The sequence below is a fragment of the Brachyistius frenatus genome, unplaced genomic scaffold (genome assembly GCF_029030835.1).
Source record: "Brachyistius frenatus isolate BFR_SWC_R1_liver_20210118 unplaced genomic scaffold, ASM2903083v1 Contig_34, whole genome shotgun sequence".
NCBI classification, from domain to species: Eukaryota; Metazoa; Chordata; class Actinopteri; family Embiotocidae; genus Brachyistius; species Brachyistius frenatus.
This window is the reverse complement of record NW_027210633.1, coordinates 3181306-3202451: the sequence shown is the minus strand read 5'-3', so window position 1 is coordinate 3202451 and position 21146 is coordinate 3181306. Positions and strand designations below refer to the sequence as shown.

General features: G+C 43.2%; 2 protein-coding genes across 5 annotated transcripts in view; one reads left to right on the top strand and one right to left on the bottom strand.

Moving 5' to 3' along the window:
* The window catches only part of fam222ba (family with sequence similarity 222 member Ba), a 32445-nt gene extending 21473 nt beyond the window's left edge, over window positions 1-10972 (bottom strand). The window contains exon 1 of one of the 4 annotated variants that reach the window (XM_069700687.1): window positions 10943-10972. The gene's annotated coding sequence lies outside the window, so the exon portion shown is untranslated. Of the gene's footprint in view, window positions 1-4571; window positions 5909-10942 lie in introns of those variants that run through there. The other 3 variants (XM_069700683.1, XM_069700684.1, XM_069700685.1) reach the window with 3 other exon arrangements.
* A 1207-nt stretch (window positions 10973-12179) lies between these two features.
* On the top strand, window positions 12180-20433 carry eral1 (Era-like 12S mitochondrial rRNA chaperone 1). The gene is made up of 11 exons (XM_069700705.1): window positions 12180-12395; window positions 13502-13660; window positions 13836-13963; window positions 14059-14136; window positions 14229-14275; window positions 14369-14430; window positions 14546-14658; window positions 15540-15845; window positions 16573-16722; window positions 17666-17746; window positions 19980-20433. The coding sequence occupies exons 1-11, from the start codon at window positions 12287-12289 to the stop codon at window positions 20100-20102; spliced, it is 1356 nt and encodes a 451-aa protein (XP_069556806.1). The 5' UTR covers window positions 12180-12286; the 3' UTR covers window positions 20103-20433.
* Window positions 20434-21146: the final 713 nt, after the last annotated feature.

Sequence of the window (21146 nt, the reverse complement as noted above, 5' to 3'; positions counted from 1 at the left end):
TCACCGAGGAGAATAATGCGACTCCTGTCTGATAGTTGCTCAGTTGAGTCCGACTCCAGACTTGAACTATGAACTGTGATTACAGCCAACATCCCCCCACAGAGCAACAACTGCATCTCTGCACATTCCAGGAAACGCAGCCAGCTGAAGGCAGCAAATACACCAGAGTGGAGGAGACATAAACAACGTAAGCTCGTTTGAGAGCTGCGCCGATGTTTACTGTCTCACTAAGTGCATTTCATCCCCGCTGCTTTCACAGCAGCGGCGGTATTTCAGCAGGCGGTACAGAGGGGCTGCTGATGCCACAGGTCTGTGTACAGAGGGCTCAGTCACAGGCTGGAGAGACTGTTTGGACAATGTAGGTGTCAGACACACTGCCTGTCTGGAATAACGATTCAGTTCAGCTGCTAAAAAACATCCTCCGGGTTTTTGTACAGAGGAGCTTCAATGAAGAAAAATGTGACTGTTTTTCAAGGGTGTAACTGTTGAAAACCTTAAGAGGAATTTCAGGCTTGTTTGAATCGGTACGTCGCTATCAGGGAGAAAAGCTCTGCATTTGCTTCAAAGAAGGCACTGAATGACATGCCAGAGATTAGCCTCTGAAGGTCACAGTCTTAGCCTATCCTTTCAGCTGCTCTTCACAACAGAACCCCGGGCCCTTTTGAACAACAGGAAGAATGTCATCTGGTTACTTTTCAAGGCACGGAGATACCATTCACTGTGGCCAACAATGGCTGCAAACAGGACCAGAGGGTTAGGAGGTTATAAAGGACCCCATTCTCAGCGCCGCTCGCTCGCTCTCTCCGGCGCGCTGCACGCACACAGAGAAAACACACCCACACACTGAGGCCCGGAGAAGTGGCGTAACCCACGACAAACCGAGGAGGGTTATGGCAAAGCGCAAAGCGCCCCGCGCCGAACGCTCGCCTCGCCACATCTTCACGACTCAGACCAGCACGGATCGAGCCTTCGAGCTCCGACGGCTTTGTCATCTAGGAGCAGATAACTGTACGACACCCTACACCCTTTGCCTTTCTCTTGATAAGAAAATGAAAAGCTTTGAATAATAAAATACACAGACGTCCATCGATCTTATTGCGAGACAGAATGCAAGTCAACTCAGCTTTTGGTTATAGGACAAGTATGCAATCAAAGCATGTCATATTTTACAGAATCGTAATACAACAGTGTACCTTGTGTTCGATGACTGGACCCTGGAATGATCCGCTGTGATTCAGGCTGCGAGGCTTGTCCCAAAAAGGCTCCCAGACTACAGACAGAGCTGAAATACTTCACCAATTTAGTCTCTAATGAACCCTCTGAAATATTAAAAATGAAGCCCAATTAGCCGACAGCATTTTACATCTCCTCCCTCTCTAATCCTCTCGTAGCTTAGCCTTATCTAATGTCTGCGCCAACTATGACACTTTGAGCTCCCTCTCCCTCTGTCCCCTCTCACTTGATATCCCCTACAGCTTTACTGCTGCTTTGTTGTGGCATTCTTCACGACCCCGCAGACCGGGTCGGACACGGAGCCTCTCCGTTGGTGGCTAATGATGCCCCGATATGTTCAGTTGGCATGGACATTGGAAAACTGCTGCAATAACTACGGACATGCTAATGGCATCTATTAGGATTACTTAAGAGCGATATGGGACTCGCATGGCAACCTCTCATTACCGAGTGCTCGGTTTTGGGGGTGGAGAGTGTCGGTGAGGGGGCGGTGATTCGATTGAGGCGACCTTATCTGGTGCCATAACCAGACAACGGTATCTACCCTGCTCTTCTGCTGTTCCTGTGAGATAGAGGTGGATAAACAAGCCTGTCATCTGCAGGGCCTCTGACAGGCGTGATCACACAGATGCTGTCCTACAGACCGAGTCCTGTTCATCCTGCTGCTGCTGTTACTGCAGCGAATGTCACCGGGAGGCTGAGATTCTTCCATGATTGCCCTCAAGCAGAAGACATAACAATTTCAGAAAGCCCTTTGGTGCTGATGTTTGGAGCGTCACTCCCCGGTTTAAGGCCTCAGGTTTGCTGATTACTCAAACTACCCAGCAGGAGCAGGGCTTTTGGCCCTAATTGGACCTACTGGCTAACATGCAAATCTATAAACAGGAAAAAAAAAAAAAAAAGTAACGAAGAACACAAAACAAAGACAAAGTGTATCTTCAAATCGAGCCTGCAGTCATAGCGCATAAAATAAAACAACCCACATGAACCAAATGGAAAAGCATGTAACAGCTGACCCTCAGCCTCGGCCCTGCAGGTCGGTCCGGGCTCTCTGAGGTATCCAGAAGTTGCCCATCGTGTCCGAAACACCTGATCTGGATGTATCATGTGGCCACAGCGCTCTACTCAGAGCCTGACCTGCGTTTGACCCTCACATTGAGTGTCCTGACTAAGCCCACTCGCACAAAAGCAACCAAACATCTGTTCCCCGTCTGAAACCAGACTCAGACGGCCCAGAAGACACCGGGTGGCCTCAGACAGAGTTCCTCTAAGTGGTGCGTGGCAGAGTGGGTGAGTGCGGCCTGACAGCTGCACCGGTGACTGGAGGACTGAAAGGTGCAGCCGGCTGGCAGATCATTGGTACCTGGGAATTCTCTGCGCTGCTGCCCGAGACCGGGGGGGCAGCCTCATTTAGCAAATGGATTTTATTCAACAAATGTCGCTCATCTAAAACGATCAGGTGAGGAAAATTTAAAAAAAAGCCTCTATGCACATCAAATTTCACTGACAACACCTGCGAGAGATTTAACATACAGAGGCCCCTGCTGGAATATGAAAGGAACAAATGTATTGCGTTGGGGAGAGCACGCGGTTACACATTTCCAATTCAAGTAGCGTCTCTAAAATGCGACATCAAATCACTGGCTTTGAATAAACCAAAATGAGCATCAGCCAAGTGGCTCATTCCAGCACAGAAAATCATCGCATCAGAAATATGTCGGTTAGCCGAGCGATTTCACAGTCAACTATCACACAATCAGGACTGTTACTAATCAATGTATTTTAATGAGCTCCCTGTGAATCCCAACAACAGCTGAAACATAAAAGCTGCTCAAGTTCTCTGGTTCACTCTTTGTACCTTGTGATCTGTTATTCATAGTCTTGGTCTGAAGTTTCAGAGAAATAAAGCAGAGCTTTGATGTTATCCTCTTATTACGGCTGTCTGAGACAAGCCTAATGTTGGGAATCGGATGGTTTGGCAGTCACGTGGAGAACCTCCTGCATCTCAAAAGCATCCGGGCTTCAGTGGAAGGCGCTGATGATTGATTCAGCTCTGTGAAGCCAGTCATCACTTATGAACATCTGCTTTGCCACTGGATTACCAGAAGAAAGTTTGACACAGTAAGAATAGTGTCTAGATAGAAGACTGTGTAGGTGTGCATTACAGTCACAGTGTACTCCACTCACTACTCTACTTTAAAGCTTCCACTCCAGTAATGTTTAACACGTAGGTGTGTCTGTTCTCTACAATACGTTTTTTTTTTTTTTCCTGCAATAGTTTAACGTCATCTACAGTCGACTGTAAACCAACATGCCGCACAAGTATCTTAGAGGAAATGACCCTCCTCGGGCCACAATGTAGATCAATACGTTCAAATATATTAGACTGGCTGAGGGGGAAAAAAAACAGACGAGGCAAACTGTCTTCTCTGTCAAAGACTGTGGATTTGCAGTGACGGGTCAAAGAGTCAGCACATGACTCAGGGGCAGAGGAGGAGAGACACTTTGAAAAGCCACGCAGAGATCTAATTAACACATACATTCAAGTGGTATTTCAATTTGGTGGAACGCTGTAATTTTCTACAATGCTGCTGACCGGCGTGACACGAACTAATGAACTGGCTGCTCCTGACATTTGGACTGATCAGCTGCCTTCTCTTATTTATTTTTTAACGAAGCGCAAACACACGCGCAACATTTTTAGACTTAAATAGAAGGAAGCACATGTTCAAGGAGCACGCACAGAAATTCACTTCCACCTAAATCAAGCATCTACGTTAAACACTAAGTTGTATGTATTGGAAGAGATTGGTTGCATCCCTGAGAAGCACTTTAGTCTCATTTCTCGCTATCCATCAGGCTGCTGTCATTAGAGGTGAACTGCTTTTTTACAGATGGGGAGAGGCCGTATAGTAATTTGTTGCAAAGACCTAATTAATCTTCATTGTGCTGGGAAACATAGCACCCCAATGCAAAGAGGGTTCCTTCTACACGATAATTGCAGAAAGTCTAGGGGCCTGAGTTTCCCAGACAACAGGGTCTGAAATGTAATTATCTGCTCTTTGGAAAATGCAGGGGAAGAAAGCTGGATTGCAAAAATGCACTTTTGGGCAAGTAATGTCAGGCTGTTGTTTGAGTAAGCACATGGATAGCCCTGAGCACATCCTCCCTGCTGCCATCAACTGAACAGTCCCATCTACGTTATGGTAAAGAAAAGATCAAGGCTTTTTACATAACTTCCAAAATTGGTCATGCAAATGTAGACTAAATAGTTTTTTTTTTTTTTTTTTAATCTCTTGACATTTCTCCACTACATTTCACAGTTTTTCTGGTCTTACCATGCGCAGGGTAAAACCCCAGAACTTCCATCGTCCGTCGGTCACAGAGGAGTTGCTTTATTCTGCGGTATGCTTTTTTTTTTTTTTTTTTTTTTTAATTCTTTTTTTTTAATCACATCCGTCAGGCTCCATGACATTAGAGAGCGATTACGACAGTAAAGCCGGTGTCGGAGCAGCCAAAGACAACACGGACAGGCGGCGGCAACGCTCACATTCCTCCGTGTAAAGATCAGGCTCGCGGGGGGAGAAACATCGATAGGATCCCATTAGTTAAGTGCGCCCTTAGGATACCCGAAATCTGATCAGAGACAGACCTTATTCCTTCCAGACACGAACCATTACAGCAAAAAGCTGCTCTCCTCCCTTGAAACTACTCCTGCTCCTCCTCCTCCTCCTCCTCAGCGGTCGAGGTGGTGCGGCAGGATCAGGATGAGCCCGGTGACGTCAACCTTTTGTTATCACCTTTAACACTTGCTTTGGCAGGTGGGGACACTTTCCGCTGCAAGAGGAGCCGGCGGCGCTCACAACATCTGCACACCGAGAGAAGACAACTCGGGCTCTCTAAATGCGGACGCATGTCCCGATGACTGCATCGGATGGGGGACAACTTAGCGACAGCTATGGCACACTTTGACAGCCGCAAATACTGGAAAATAACCGCACCTCCAACTTCCTCCACAGCCGGCTTCTTCCAGGGAGGAGAAGTCACTGGAGGAGGTGGAGGAGGTGGAGGGGGATAAACGACCTACCTCACCTTTAGGAAGACATAATCCTGACACTCATTTGGTAGGCAAATAGACCCGAGCTTCATCCTCACTGGCTGTTGTCACGTTTCAAAATACAACGAGCTAACCAGCTCTCCAACACGAGCCCAGTTTCGTAGTTAACAGCAGCTTTCAACACTAATTTAAGGCTCCCGCTGTGCCTGAATTAAATAGTACGGCTTGCGAGAGCCAGTAAAGCCGTCGGCGCTGGTTTCCCCACTGGGTATCCTCACAACCCAGGTGGCCGGTGGAGTAGCTGTCCCCAGGGAGTGTGCCAGCTGACTGCCCAGCCTCCCGGCTAGCTAACCTAGCCGGGAGGCTGACACACACTCCGTCCCATTGTTGCCTCCTCTCAAAGCCTTTTCTCATATTCACGCCACAAATGAGAGAGGACGTCAAGCCAGCGTCGGGCAGCGGGCGTGTTACAAAGATACAGCTACTTACTCTCCGTTTACCTCTGCGAAAGGCATCGTTTAGTGCGTCGCCATGGTTTAAACCGGACAGATTTTCCTCCCGTTGCCCTGCGCTGCCGAATCACTGCTGCTGTCTGCGGCAGCGACTTCCGGCGCATGCGCGGTAGCCGGGACCGCTCCGGACCGCGCCGCGCGCCGCGCAGGACGCCGCAGCGGTTTTTAAAGGGACAGTCGGCGCGCGACGCGATTGGACAGACGAGTATTTGTTCGTCAAGTTCACGGTGAAATTAGAGAAATAACACGAAATAGATTCTGTATCAAAAATGCATGTACAGGTCTGGATTAACTGCTATTAGTTGGTCTTTCGTGGGGTTTGGTAAACAGGCTGTTTTGGCAAAGATAAATAGGTTAGGTTTAGGTTAGGTTAGGTTAGGTTAGGTTAGGTTAGGTTAGGTTAGGTTAGGTTAGGTTAGGTTAGGTTAGGTTAGGTAGTTACTTTATTAATCCCCGAGGGGAAATTTTTTCGCGACAGCAGCATACAGAAGCAATAAGATAATAATAGAAATAATAGAATAAAATAATAGAATAGAATAGAATAGAATAGAATAATAGAAAAGCAATAAAATAGCAGTAAATAGCAGTAAAAAAATATAAAATATAAAATGCACAGTATATACAGTACATTATATATCTATATATATTATATACAAACAAACCAAAAAAAGGTTAGGTTAGGTAGTTACTTTATTAATCCCCGAGGGGACATTTTTTCGCTACAGCAGCATACAGGAAGCAATAAGATAATAACAAAATAATAGAAAGCAATAAAATAGCAGTAAAATAGCAGTAACAAATATTAAATATAAAATGCACAGTATATACAGGACAGTATATATCTATATATATTATATACAAACAACCAAGAAACACAGACAACAGTGTTGTTGTTGTGTGATGGATTTTGCCAGAGGTGAGTTATTGTACAGTCTTATTGCAGTCGGCAGGAATGATCTCCTGTATCTGTCAATAATAATAAAATAAAGAAAGTAATAATAATGACTTGCTGGGGTGTTATGATGTTCAGGCTTTGCATGTAATGTGACCAGCGGTGGAAAGTAATTTAACATATCAAGTTGGTTAATGGAGGTACAAATCTCATGCACTTAAACTGGGTATTTATATTGAATTGTTCTTTAACTTCACTATACATAGCCTATATTTTTTGAGGCAAATATTCTACCTTCGATTGCAGTACATTTATCAAACAGCTATAGTCACTAAAATGTTTTTTGAAGATTGATATTATACATGGGAGGACATATTATTTGATTATTGGACTGCTTAGACTATCCAAAATAAAGTAGTTACATTGACCAGGTATCATTTTAAAGTCCATTTTAGACGTTATGGACTCAAATAATAATAATCCCATAGTATAATACCTGCAATATATTATTCCGAAAGTGAAAAGATTCCCATAAATTCCATACTCATCAAACCTTTTCATGAAGTGTATATGTGTTTGTATACACTAATTTATTCAAGTTTTACCTTGGACTTTTTTAGGGGGTACTTGTAAGTGGAAGACGGCCCCCTGCAATACCACTCCTAACCACTAGGTGATGGATGAGGGAGGAAATTACATGGAGTGATTTTTGAGGTGTATTCATCTAATACCCAGTACAAAATAAGCCCCTGTTTCATTTTATGGATGTAGGCTATATGTGCATGTACAAAACAACAACAGTAAAAAATTAATTACTTTCATTTTTAAATGATAACTAGCTAATTGTTTTGACATCATTTGCATTTCGTAGGCCTAATAACGGGTTTGTTCAAATCAAAATTAAATCTCAATTATTGTTTTATCAATTTGAAAACACTGAAAATAATCCAAATATTGACATCATTTTAATAATTTGGTCCCTCCTGCATTTTTTTCCCCTTTACAGTATTAGTAATTAAAATATCAATGGTATTTTATTTTTTACTAATTTCCAACTGTGTGTTTATTTGAAATTAATTGTCCTAAAATCAATATAAAACACAGAGCATCGGTATGTGTTATGGAACATTTATGTTGCAATGAGGGTAAGAGTATAAAGCAGAGTTAATCTTATGCATAAATACCAAGTTTGTAGAGATCAAAATGACTTTGTGAGGCAAGATGTCCCCCAGAGAAATGTTTTCTGGATAATGGGGGAAAAATTTACATTTAGTTTTATCATAACAAAGTTATAGTCCGTTATCCTATAAATGTCTAAATGTGTTTAAGTATACTTCTGATTGTTTTGATATTTGTATGGTTTTTTTTTTTTTTTTTTTTTAAAGAAAATAGACATGATATACATGTGATTCTCTTGTTGAAATTTAAGTGATTAAAATATCTATGCTACATTATTTACTTACTATTGTAAATAGTAAGCACCCAGTGTGGAAAAGCACCCAGTGTGGTGAGGATGTTACAAATCTCTAACACAGTTTGTCATTTTACAAAGATGAGTCATTATTTCTTACATGAACATCTTCACTGGCCGAATACTCCTCGGCTACACTGGTGCAAGATTCGCCTTGAGCTGCATCACCTTTGCATTTTGCATCATTGTGCTCTTGTATTGTGAATCTTGTTGCTAAAGATAAAACCCAGTAAAAGGACTCCTGGTCAATAGTGTCACATGCTTTGTGATTTGATGAAAGGTTCTATTTGTGCAGCCTGATGTGTATAGCTCCCTAATCAAAGACTTATATTTCTGTGACAACTAAAATAAATTACTCCATTACAAGCGCCCACCTGCCCTCTCCACAGTATTGATACCGTTTTATTACCAGAGCGAGACAGATGGACAACACTGCAGATTGTGGTGAGTTACGGGAAGGCTTGAGAATGTGTCATTTCATGTTTGAACCAGCACAAAAGTAATCAAATAAGATGATTAGAGAGAAAATTACACACGTTCGGCCCGACAAACATTTCTGCAGCGTTGTGGAGGACAACTCCATGACCTGGGTTCCAGCACAGACCGGGTTTATTACAATACTTCAGCCAATTTAGGCCTGCAAGCTTCACTTCCCCCATCAGCAAGTGAAAGAGAGAAGAATTTGGTGTGAAAGCCCAATCAAACACAGCGCTCTGAGTTCAGCAGGTGGGGAAGTAGCAGCAGCAGGCTCCATCAGGCAATAATACAAAGTTAATGATGCAGAATGGTGTCTTTCTCCATACCAAAGAAGACGTCAATACAGGATGTTTTAGAACGCTGTTCCTAATTACGCTTTTTAAATTCACCACCGACGTGATTGATGATTTCAAAGGGAGGCATTATTGATCCACTTCACAGACAAGTCCCATCGATTGCAAGTCTCGAATGAATAAAAAGTTTTTTTTCCTCCCCTTTATCTTCCCCACTGGGAGGGAGATTGTACAATCAGAGCATCAGTGTGACCTATATGGGTAGTTTGGAAGCTAAATCACTTCTTTTAAAAAACAGCAAGGACGCACGGAGCAGTGATTGCTGAATCGAGGGACCTTGGGGGGACCTTGAGGGCGTCACATAAAAATGTAACACTTAAATCTCACTGCTCTCTCATTTATCTCGTGGAAATTCATCCATCCATTCATTAATCTGTGGGATCCTTTTACAAATAGCCTATCTGTGCTGGAGTTCTCAGCGTGATAAAGTTCAGGAGCGGCTTTCTCGGAGACAGTCAGCCGGCTGTGCAGCATCACGCCTCTCACTGCAATCAGCGGTGATAGAGTGATGGATGCTCTGACGCGCTGACAGATTGTTTTCTTTCCCCCACCTCTGCTCCCTGTCGACAAGCCTCATGGCTTGTGCTTATAATTCCATGAACTTTGTTATTCGTCATGAGCAGCGAGGTCTCCTCATTAAGCTGCATGTCTAATCCCAGCTAGTGTCGTTAGTAGATCAACCGGAGAGGTGTGGCAGAGAGTCTGTGTCTGACACCACCTGCTTCAGCTGCAGAGAAATCCTGCATATTCAGGCACATTTGACCTGTTCCCTGTCAATGCACGGTGTCATCACTGAATTACAGAAAACAAGATTGATTAGGAATCAACAGCACGCTGAATTGCAGCAGCAGAGAGGTTTTCCATCACACCATGCTGAATCTCATTGGCAAGTGCACTTCAAACAGCAAAGTGGGCTACAGCTTATGATTAAATGGTCTGCAGGCGAAGCCTTTTTGTCTTTTTTTAAGAGAGAGAGAGAGAGAGAGAGAGAGAGAGAAGAGAGAGAGAGAGAGAGCTCTTTCTGAAGGCCAAAGTTAATGCAGTCATAGAAAGAACTCTGATACACTCCCACGTGAAGTGGCCATGTGAGGAAAGCCCGGAGGGAGAAAAGGCCTTGAATGAATTTGAGAGTGAGAGAGAGTGGGAGAGAAGCAGATAGAGAGAAAGTTCAAACATTACACATCCTCAAATATCCTTTTGGTTTCTGGTTCAATTGGAATTCGGCAGTAAGTGTCTGCTAAAAGCTCCATTTTTGTTGCCCCTTCATTGCTGCTGAGCTTTTAGAGTTAGATGATGACAGATTGTGAGCTACCTGATATCCTTCATCATCCTCCCCTAGTGGAGGTGTTTGTTCCGCCCTGAGCAAGTCCTCGAGGACTAACAAACAGCCGGCGTGTTTGATGGACTATGGGGAGACATCTGCTCTGCCTGGCTCTGCCATACAGAATGAAAACAACATGTTACAGTAATCAATCAATATGCAAACGGTGTCCTTTCAGTCTGATGATTAACCTTACAGACGTCATGGTTATCAAGTTATTCTATCAGCTTGTCATGGTGAATTAGGATTGAAGAGTTGCAGGGAGTCAGTATGACAGCGCATCGTGTTTTTCTCAGCTCGGCATATTGCTTTAAACACAGACGCTCGATATATCCTCAACAACATTGTCACAACTGTGCTTCAAGCACCCTCGGGGATAAGCTCTGTTCTGTGTACTCAGGGGACAAGAGGGAGAGAAAAAGTCTGTGCAGTGCAGTCTAGTTTGTGGTTAGAGGCGCAGCATCCCTCACAAAGTAATCTAGAGAATATCACCCCCGTCAAAAGATCCTTTGAGCTCAGTCATCCATTTTAAACTGCGAGTTGCTCATGTCGGCAGATGTGTTTGTGCATTGTGATGAGCTGATTTGGAGTCGCTGTCGGCTGATTTTAGCCTCCGAATGTCCTACCTCCTGTAGACAGGTGCTTCCCAAGCTGGGGCCCTGGGGGTCCTGGGAGTTACAGAGGGTTTGCTGCAAAATGACACACCACTCTTATTTCATTGAGTTACTTTATGTATGAATGTACACGTAAAATAACCATGTCAATATTTTACATGTGGAAACGGTTTGGAGGTCTGCAGAACAGCCGCGCTTGCTTCAATGATTCCCTCTCTTCATACTCACAGTTCCAGTAAACTGAATTATCTGCCATCTCTTTCCATGGCCCGTATTTGTTTGTTTCCGTGGTGCCGTGCTCTTACGCAATCATCTTGTGGTCACTTAGAACATGAACTGCCTGCTTTGATTCAGGAAGTCGTGTTTTTTCAACTGGCTTTATTGATTCACTGGTGTAGTTAAATATCAAAACATACAGTATCATCAACATACTGTACATGCACATACTGTCTCCAATTGTGGAAGAAGTACTCAGATTATTTACTCAATTATAAGCACTAATACAGCAGTGTACAACTATTCCATTACAAATCAAAGTCCTGCAATAAAAATCAACACATAGGGATCCTTTTAGCAGCAAAAAGTATTAAAGTATAAAAGAATTGCTTTGATCTGTCTGACTTATATTATATATGACATCATTACATTATTAATGCTGAAGCATCGGTGAATAAACAGCATGTTACTGTTGTAAATGCTGCAGGTGGAACTCGTTTGAACTACTTTTTATCCAGTTTTATAAACTGTTCTATTTTTGTTCACTTTTTTTCTTGGATCATTTGAACATTTATTGAAATCAAACCATATGACAAGTTTAGTGGGAAAATCCCTGTTTGGTGGAGCTGTTAAGAACTCATAGACATCTGAAATGTGGCCTTACTACACACTGCTTAAAAACCAAACAGGCTGGAAACCACTGGTTTAATCTGTAACTGCAAATTGTATTTTTTTAAAGCTTGTTCTATTATCAATTTTGTCAGATTTTCATCTGAAACGTGACTAAAGCTCTCAAATAAATGTAGTGGAGTAGAAAGTAGAATATTTTCCTCTGAAATGTAGAGGAGTGGAAGTATAAAGTGGCATCACATGGAAATACTCAGGTACCAGGACCGCCACTCTCAGAGGGGTCTACGCTGAAGTGACAGTTTGCAGTTGACACAGCGGTCGGTAGGAGGCGCTGTAGCTTCCACGCAAACATGTTTACAGAAGCTCTTCAGAGCGGAAGCTGCTTCTCTTTGGTCAAAGCAACATGGTTTCGCCCTGTAGACAACGTGAATGTAAACAAGCGGCTCACCTCTCCAACGATAAAAACCTTTTCGTCTGCTGAAACCAAGCAGCTGTCCGCGTCGGAGCTCAATGGCTCTCAGGGTGTGTGCTCGCGCGGTCAGAGACTCCGCCGTCCTCCGCACGCGCCTCGTCGGGTCGACCCGGCAGGAAAGTGCGTCACGGTTCCTCTCAGCAGCCGGTGAGTCCCGAAAACGGCTTTAATACGGGTCATTTCATTTAATTAATCACTTCATTTTAAGAACATAGACTCACGTGGTATTTATTAAAAAAAAAAAGATGGGATGAATTCAAAATGGGAAGAAACGGTACACTCCCCCTCCTCAATGACAAACCTTCAAATTAGGGTTATTTTACCTGCTTCGCAGGTGAGTTCAACACCAGAAAGCTGTTTTCCATCTATCTGCTGAAGGAGCACCGTTTCTCTGCCCTCACCTGGAATCTGAGTTTAAGGCCTGGATGTCGCAGCATCATTTTGTGACATCACAACTAGTTTGAAAGCCAATCCTGGTCCAGATGAGTGATTTAAAGAGGAGCTATGAGAAGAACTTTCCTACCGTCACTGAGAAATGGCAGGAGACAAATATCGATGCACTCTTTTCAAATATGGTGATGGAGTAATTGTATTTTGTAATTGATCAAACAAAAGTAGTCACCTGTCCATCACAGTGCAGCAGAAACCAAATGTCTTCAAATTGCTCGTGTCGTCCAATCAGCAGCCGAACCTGAGCTCTATTTGATATTAATGGCTTAAATTCATCAGATCCTCACGTATGAAAATCCTGCAAAAACTTGACATTACTTTTGGATAAATGTTTAATCAAAATTATTGATAATTTTTTGGTAACCGATCAATTAATTGTTTCAGCAGTAGGTGGAATCACTGATATCGAGAACAATAATAATCAAGCTTCACTGGCTTTCATTAAATGTTGTGTGAAAGGAGTTTTCTTGTTGATAAAAAGGCTCTGTTGTTGTTGTTCAGTGTTTCTCTTTTAACAACAAATAACTTCAATGCATTTTCAGAGCCGAGTTAAAAGTCTTTAAAATCATGAATCACTAACGGTCATATTTGTTTTGGTTAAAACTGTGTAAAACGCTTATAGATAAGTTTACGTGACCTCCAAAAGACTACTCAGTTGGAATAAGTTTTTTTGACAGGGAACATCTAAATGTATCATTATACTTGTCATATATCATATTTACGTCCAAGTTACTGTAATCAGTCAGTTGTTGCCTTACAGCCGTGCTGGCAGTGAAGTGATGGAGGTGTCGGTGTCTCTACAGGAAATGCTTCCTGCGGCCGAGGAGGGAGGAACGGAGTTATCGTCACTCCTGCTTGTTTTATTACATCAGAGGCGTTTCTCAGCAGACTGACAAAAGGAAAAGCAGCCGAGGCGGACGTCGGCGTCTGTCGGCCTCCAGCCTCCGTTCCACCCGACAGCGGTAACCACCAGACCGCTGACTCAGAGATCTCCATCTAAAAGCTTGTCTGGTCGTTGTGCACCGGCCTTTTCCCCACAAACGGCACATGTCACCCTGATGACCAATCTGATGTTTGAGCTCTATCTGTTACTGACGTCACACTTTTTGTTTAATAATTATTTGTGTGTCTTTTCAGGTGAACATCTGTCTTTGTTACTGAGACATCCAGATCAGCCTGAGAACTCAAAGCTTTTAAAAGTGGCCATAATCGGTGCCCCAAATGCCGGGAAGTCCACGTTGTCCAATCAGCTCCTTGGCAGAAAGGTCTTTGTCTCTCTTTTGAACCTGCATGCTCTAATGTGTCGGTCTTACTGAGGAGATGGTGCTCATTAATTTAAATCAATGATTATTTCTGAAAGGTCTTTGCTGTGTCCAAGAAAGTCCACACTACACGGTCTCGTGCACTCGGCGTCCTAACGGAGCAGGACACTCAGATCGTAAGAGCTTTTCACTTCTCTTATAATAGAATAATGATTCTCAAAAGCCAAACGCCTACAGTATGTCAATAAATGTGTGCATTGTTTTGTAGATTTTACTGGACACTCCTGGTCTCACCACCCCATCAAAGGCCAAAAGGTGCCTTTCTTATGCAGATATTTGGTATTATTGAAAGTCTGTAATCTCTGTGTGGTTTAATTGAACTGATGAACGGAGTCTGTGTCTTCACAGACACCAGCTGGAGAAGTCTTTGCTTGTGGATCCCTGGAACACCGTCAAGGAAGCTGACCTCAGTAGGACTCTCTGTTTTATTAAGTGAACCTGAGCTGCAGTTTTATTTTTGTTGCTTTGTGATGATTTAATGTTCACAGTGGAGTGCGGTGCTGAGTTTTCTGTGTCTGTTTCCAGTGGTCGTCATGGTGGATGTGGCAGACAGATGGATGTGCAGCAGGCTGGACTTCGAGGTGCTGAAGTGCCTGGCCCAGCACCCCGATATCCCAACAGTCCTGGTCCTCAATAAGGTATTCTTTCCCGATAAACATGGTTACGCTGGTCATCCAGCATCATTCACATCAACAGAAAGAACGAGGCAGTGAGCTCGCCAACAAACACTGTACAGAAATGCTGCTGTAGATATTTCTTGTGTGATGACCTCATATTGAAACCTCCTGTTAGACATTTGTTAGAAATGTCTGCAGAAGATTGTTGTCCGATCACAGTGTGTTAAAAACACTGCCTGCACTTGCAACATCCTAACTGTATTATCACTGAAGTTAGAGGAAAAGGCTGCCTGCATTCAATATCTTTGGCATCGTCAATAAATCCTATGAAAATACCTGAAGTCTGTCCCGCAGTAGTGTCCAACTCCCCAAACCCAATCTGTTGCTCTCAGCCTGAAGCCCGCTGACTCCTTCTGCATGTGCAAATCTTAAAAACTAGATCACGAACATTAAGCTTGATTTTTAAAAAGGTCAAAGTCATTTGTGAAACAGCTGGAGCGCTGTATTGTTCACCAAATGTTGCTCGAACGGGGAGAAACAGTGCGTTGGTTTGCGACGGCTTTCAGACATGGGTTGATAGTCAGTTGCTGCAGCAGTGAATACATTTACAGTCTATAACAGTATTTACAGCAGCTGGTGTGAGTGAAAGTGAGTCAGAATAAACGGGAGTGTTTTTATTTATTTTTCTGGGCAGCAATAACCTGCGTCAGGCATTAACTCCACAGACGATACTTGATGATTACTTAATTGTTGTTTTTAGTCTTTTCATGAGATTTGTTGACAATAAGAAAATATAAATCAGAGCCGGCCTTTTCTTGAACACTTCCCAAAACATTCAGCTCAATGTTTGAGCTCCTATCTAGTCTTTCAACTGTCTCCTCTAACGCTCTTCTTTGTTTAAGGTGGACCTGGTGAAGGCTAAAGACAGGCTGCTGGATGTCACCGCCCACTTGACGTGTGGGATCGTGAACGGACGCAGGATGCGGGTCAGGCCGGTGATCAAGCCTCCGTGGGCCGAAAAGAGGCCAGAGAGGGATCCTGAGTTATTGCTCGGCGAGGAAGATGCAGCAGCTGAGGACAGCGCTGAGCCGAACTCTGTGCTGAGCAAAGAGCAGCTAAAAGTGCTGAGAGGACAGCAGGGCTGGCCTCACTTCAAGGACATCTTCATGCTGTCCGCAGCGGACAGCACTGACGTGGAGACGCTGAAGGTAAAAGTTCACAGAAAAAACAACATTCAAAATGTCTGTCGTAACACCATTCAGACAAGAATTACTGCCTCAAGTTTGTGTACCTCAGCCAACCAATCAGGTGGCAGTTTCCATCCTCGTTTGTCCAGACTCATGTAATATATGTTGTGAAGACTATGAAGAAATTTGGATTTAAAATCTGAATCTCCCTTTCTGTTCCTGAGTTACGGTGTTCAATTGTGCGGCCCGAAAAGTGATATCGCAGAATGACGTTGACCTTTGACCTTTTGTATACTAAATGCAATTATTTTATCCTGTTAGGTATGATTGTGTGAATTTTTGCCATAATTAGCATGTGAATGCTTGAGTTATGACCAGAAGTGTGTTTTTTGAGGTCACCGTGACCTTTGACCTTTGACCACCAAAATTGAATCACTTTATCCTCCGGTCAAAGTGAACATTCGTGCCCAATTAGAAGAAATTCCCTCAAAGTGTTCCTGACTTATCGTGTTCATGAGACTAGAACAGGCAACATGAAAATATTAGGCCTCCATCTTCGAGGCTTAAAAAAATGTCTGAAAACGTAATCTGACAAAAAATATCACTGAACGCTAAACTGATAATTAACAACAAAACTAATGAATGAAGACAAATCAAGACGTCATATATGTATTAAATATAAGGTTACGTTTCTCCTTATTCATTCATTTTTACTCTGACAAACACTTGCTGTTTTCTGCTCTTGTAGAACTACTTCATGGTTGCGGCGAAGCCGGGATCGTGGCGGTACCACAGCGAGGTCCTGACCGACCAGAGTCCGGAGGACGTCTGCAACAACATCATCAGGGAGAAGCTGCTGGAGTATCTGCCCCAGGAAGTGCCCTACTCAATGACACAGGTCTGCTGGCAGCTCATGAAGTCACATGTGATGATCGGCTGACAGCAAACTGACTGCGGCCGTCACATCTCGCTGCAGCGACTCGGTGGCCCATTTAAAGCCCTTCGTGCTCGCTACGTGCTGACGTGTGCTTTTAATGCAGCCGCTGGCCGCAGCCTCGCCTGCTTCACTCGTACTTTTTGGATGAATCTCTGAGGGTCATTTTGTCCACTTCATTTCAAATGATCAACATTTTTCTCTGCGTTATTGATCACGTTTGTATTTATTTATTTCTCCTGTAATATTCCTCCATTCACAGATGTAGAATTAAAGTAGCCAGTCAGAGAGGACTGTGGTATTGATTAGTTATTATTAGTGCTTGAAGTTATAATAAAAAAAATGTAAAAGTTCCATTTTGTATAAATTATAAATTATGATTTCTGTTTCTATTTAATTATGAAGCAGGTGTAGCTACTATATAAATCCCATGAACGTGTCGAAACACTTTTCACGAGTTCGTATTCGTCTACAGAGCTGTTTAGACTTTGGTAAGTTTGTGATGTCACAAACTCATGCTGACGTCATATGTCCACCCTCAGAGCTGTCACTGTCGAGCTCGCAAGCTGCAACACAAAAGAGGTCACTCAGTACAGTCAGCCAATCAGAAGAGAGGGTCATTAATACCAATGCTCCTTAAAGAGACAGACACAAAACAGTCTGTTCCCGTAGAGCTGCAGATAGAAGACGTAAAATTACATTGAGATGGTTTTTAGTGCCTTAAACCACAAAAATATACTTTTAAAAAACGAAATAAAACACCAGAAGAGTGCCAAACGTGTGACCTTTAACCCCCAGATATCCAAAAACATCTGCTTTCCTTCCACTTCCATTCATTTGAACTATTTATTGTCTTTTCTAGAAAAGAGAACATTTTCTAACATTTAAAATGTTGTTTGTTTTTCAGTCTATTGAACTCTGGCAAGATGGAGAAAACGGTGAGCTCAACATTTCTGTGAAACTTTACATCAAGAAAGAAACTCACATGGTAAGTGCTCTGACAGATCTCTGTCTTTTTATCACTTGTCCTGTAAAGTATTTATTTAGTTTGTGTCCAAAAACTGAACTTTGATTTCAACGTAAACATAATGTATCTCGAGCTGTTTGTTAGAAATGTTTCTTCTGTTTACAGTCATTAGGTTCAGCTGACAGCTGATCACTTTGGTGATCCCTTCACCTTTTAACGAGTGACATCATCAGGTCAAACTTAGATTTATCTTTATTTTTCGACCAACTTGCCACGCTACTAGCTTGACTTTAGCCTCTTCGTCCTGTTTGGCTTTTTTATTTTTTTATTGAAGTTTCATCGATTTAAAAAAAAAAAAAATTTATGTAACTCGGCTGCTGAAACACTGTTTAATTTTGGTGTAAGAAGTAGAATAAAGTACTCTAGTAGTCTATAACGTAATCTGGATTCATCTAGCATTCATTTAATATGGGGAGAATTTATGGGATTTCAGTACGTCAGCTTATAAATGTTTATGTGCCAACGTTCAAAACAATTTCAAAAAGTCTCAGAGAGTCAGAACCAGGACAGCTAACAAACTACTTCATAAAAAAAGAACTCAACTGGAAGTACGAGTGTCTGGTTCAGGGTTCAGGGCTCGAGGCTGCACGTGACTGAAGGAAGTTGAACCTTTCCCTCTATTACCGACACCTGTAGCTTCTCTGATGGCTCTTCATACTTACTCGCCCTCCTCCTCCTCCTCCTCCTCCTCCTCCTCCTCCACTTCCCCCACATTCCCTTTTCCTGGTGTTTTTAACTCGTAAATATTTAAGCAGCCTTTCTGAACCATCCATATTTCATGACAAAGAATATTTGAAGCTACATCCGTGCTGCTGAAATGTTTCAAGGCCGGCGAGCTCCAAGCAGAAGTACTCAGACCCTCATTTAGCGTTTTTTTGCTTCAGCGCAGGAAGAACTCCCAGAAAATGTGCATCAGTGGAGCTCCCATCAATGGCGGACCAGCACACACCGAATCTCATCCAGTTTAATGAATAGTTGCTGACACAAAGCTGTGAAAGCTGTGTTGTTGGCCTCTCTTTGAATAGATCTCCCTGTCTTTGAGTTTGAGAGTTCAGTGTGAACTTTAAGATGAAACACGAGGCTCCCACAGAACCCGAGGTCAAATACACCGACTGAATGTTTAGAGTTTCTTTTCAACTGAATTATCAATATAAGAAAACGTGCAACGGACTAAAATCTTTCAATCAAAAATGCCTCATCTTCGCCGAGTTCTTCTTGTGCTGTAGTCACACAGGATGAACACAGTCTCACATAGTTCATGGTAACAGGGAGCAGAGCCATAATGGCCATCACTGATAAGTCTCTCCATCTTAAAGTTAACTTTCTAATATCCTTTGGTGTTTTATCTGTTTATATAATGACAACATTTGGACATTGACCTTTAAGCCTGCATTCCTTAAAGATAAAGAGAACCCCATTAAACAAATGAGACTCAAATATTTTACTTGATCATTTATAAATTGAGGAAAAGGAGTCGATATTAGATATCTGTAAGAGACAAAAGTGTGTGAACCTTTGCTTTCAGGATCGGCCGTGAACGTCTCCTAAACGAAACGTTTGTGCTTGATGTTGATCAGTCAACATTGACGTTATTCTTTTTTTAAGCGTTGTTTGGTGGAATGATTTGTGTGCTTTGGGTTGTTTTCTGGCTGCATGACCTACTTTCTCTTCAGATTCAGTTCATGACTAGTTATCCTGGTTCAGATGCAGCAAACCAGGCTCAGACCATGATACTACCACCGCCATGTTTTACAGATGGGCTAATGTAGTGCTTCTCTTTCTTTAAACTTAATGCTTCTTTTTTGAACCAAAATAAGTTATATTTTGGTCTCACCTGCCCTCAAAACATTTTTCCGTTCTTGCCCTTCTGGTCAATCTCCTCTGTTTGCACCACGATACATTTCAACAAACATGTTGTGAAGCCCAGAGCCGGTTCTTTGACTAAAACAAGGCGCCCACTCGCGACTCATTATCCTCCCATCGACTAAACATAAATTTGACAGAATTTCGCCTGCTAACCCTGGAGGTTCACATCCTTTTATAACTCACATATATGGAATATGGATCATTTTCCTCAATGATCAAATCACCAATGACATTTGTCTCATTTGTTTAATCGGGTTCTTGTGTAAAAATGAGATGATGTTTCAGGTCTTAGGAGCCTGACGTCGCTGTGTTCCTTGTGTTTCTGTAGAAGATGGTGATCGGCACAGCCGGCCAGACGGTGGCACGGATCGCCCGAGAGGCCGGCGAGGACCTGAGCCGAGTCTACCTGAGGGAGGTGAGGCTGAAGCTCTCGGCCAAGCTGAGGAAGTGAAGAGGATGGAGGGACTTTTCATGGGGAAACCCTGAAGAGGTGGAAACATCATTTTCTCACCAAAGGACAGACCTGGAGTCGAACGAGGGCTCGGATCTCATCCTGACTCTGACATGGAGCTGTGAGATGGAGAACCTCCCCTGACCTTTCACCTCTTTGAGGAAAAGAAACTGTGCCACTCTAAATTTTGACTTTGGCATCCTGTGTCTGTATGCAACCTCCCGTACAGTCCCAGGAGATTATTCAAGATTTTGATATAGCTCTTACCGTGGTGGAGAAGAGGTGCCCCATCGAACTGCTGATTAAACACACGCTGCATAACAACCTGTAATGATTTATTGGCTTTTATTGAGCAGCGCTACATTTCAGATAACAAACATGACACATCAGATGGATGTTTTGACTCCAGTTTGACGGTGTCTTCATGACTGAGCTGCGAGGAGGCCGATGGTTTATCTTTGGCACTGAGAGCTTTTTATTTGGCGAGCGGCGCATGCAAACACGGGCTGTAGATAAACCGGAGCGGGCCTGCACAGTCATGTTCACTCTGATGTCCCTGATGTACCGTCCAACCCTGCTGCCTCCACTCCCACATCACTTTAGCCTTCTCCGCTGCCTTTGAAGTGTGGCCATCCATCCCCGCGACTATCACTTTTTTGTTCTGCTTTCTTTTCTTTTTCCCTCCTCCTCCTCCTCCTCCTCCCTCGCTCCTTCTGCTTTTTTGGCTCTTATAAAGCCCAAGCTCTGCCCCCGAGGGTGGACTTGTCTCCCTAATGGATGGCAAAATGGAGCACTAACCTGATGCTAAAATGGGTCAGATAATGGCGATTAGATTCGTTCCTGCTGCCTGTGAGTTAACGCGACGGTTACTCTATCCGGGGCATCTTGATGAATAACCAGCTAGTGGCCTACAGCGAGGGAAGGGCGGAGGGGGCCCCGAATGTCTCAGAGAAGCTGCGTCAGCCCCTCGAGCTCTGGCTGCTCTCTACAGCGGCTGCTTCTCCGTGATTAGACAAGCCGGTTGCACTGCAGAGATCGACCCTC

Excerpts from the sequence above, each read along its gene's own strand:
- eral1 (XM_069700705.1), top strand. The coding sequence starts at position 12,287 with ATGGCTCTCAGGGTGTGTGCTCGCGCGGTCAGAGACTCCGCCGTCCTC. Across the intron at positions 15,846-16,572 it reads CTGACGTGGAGACGCTGAAG|AACTACTTCATGGTTGCGGC; the intron begins GTAAAAGTTCAC and ends CTGCTCTTGTAG. Across the intron at positions 17,747-19,979 it reads TCAAGAAAGAAACTCACATG|AAGATGGTGATCGGCACAGC; the intron begins GTAAGTGCTCTG and ends GTGTTTCTGTAG.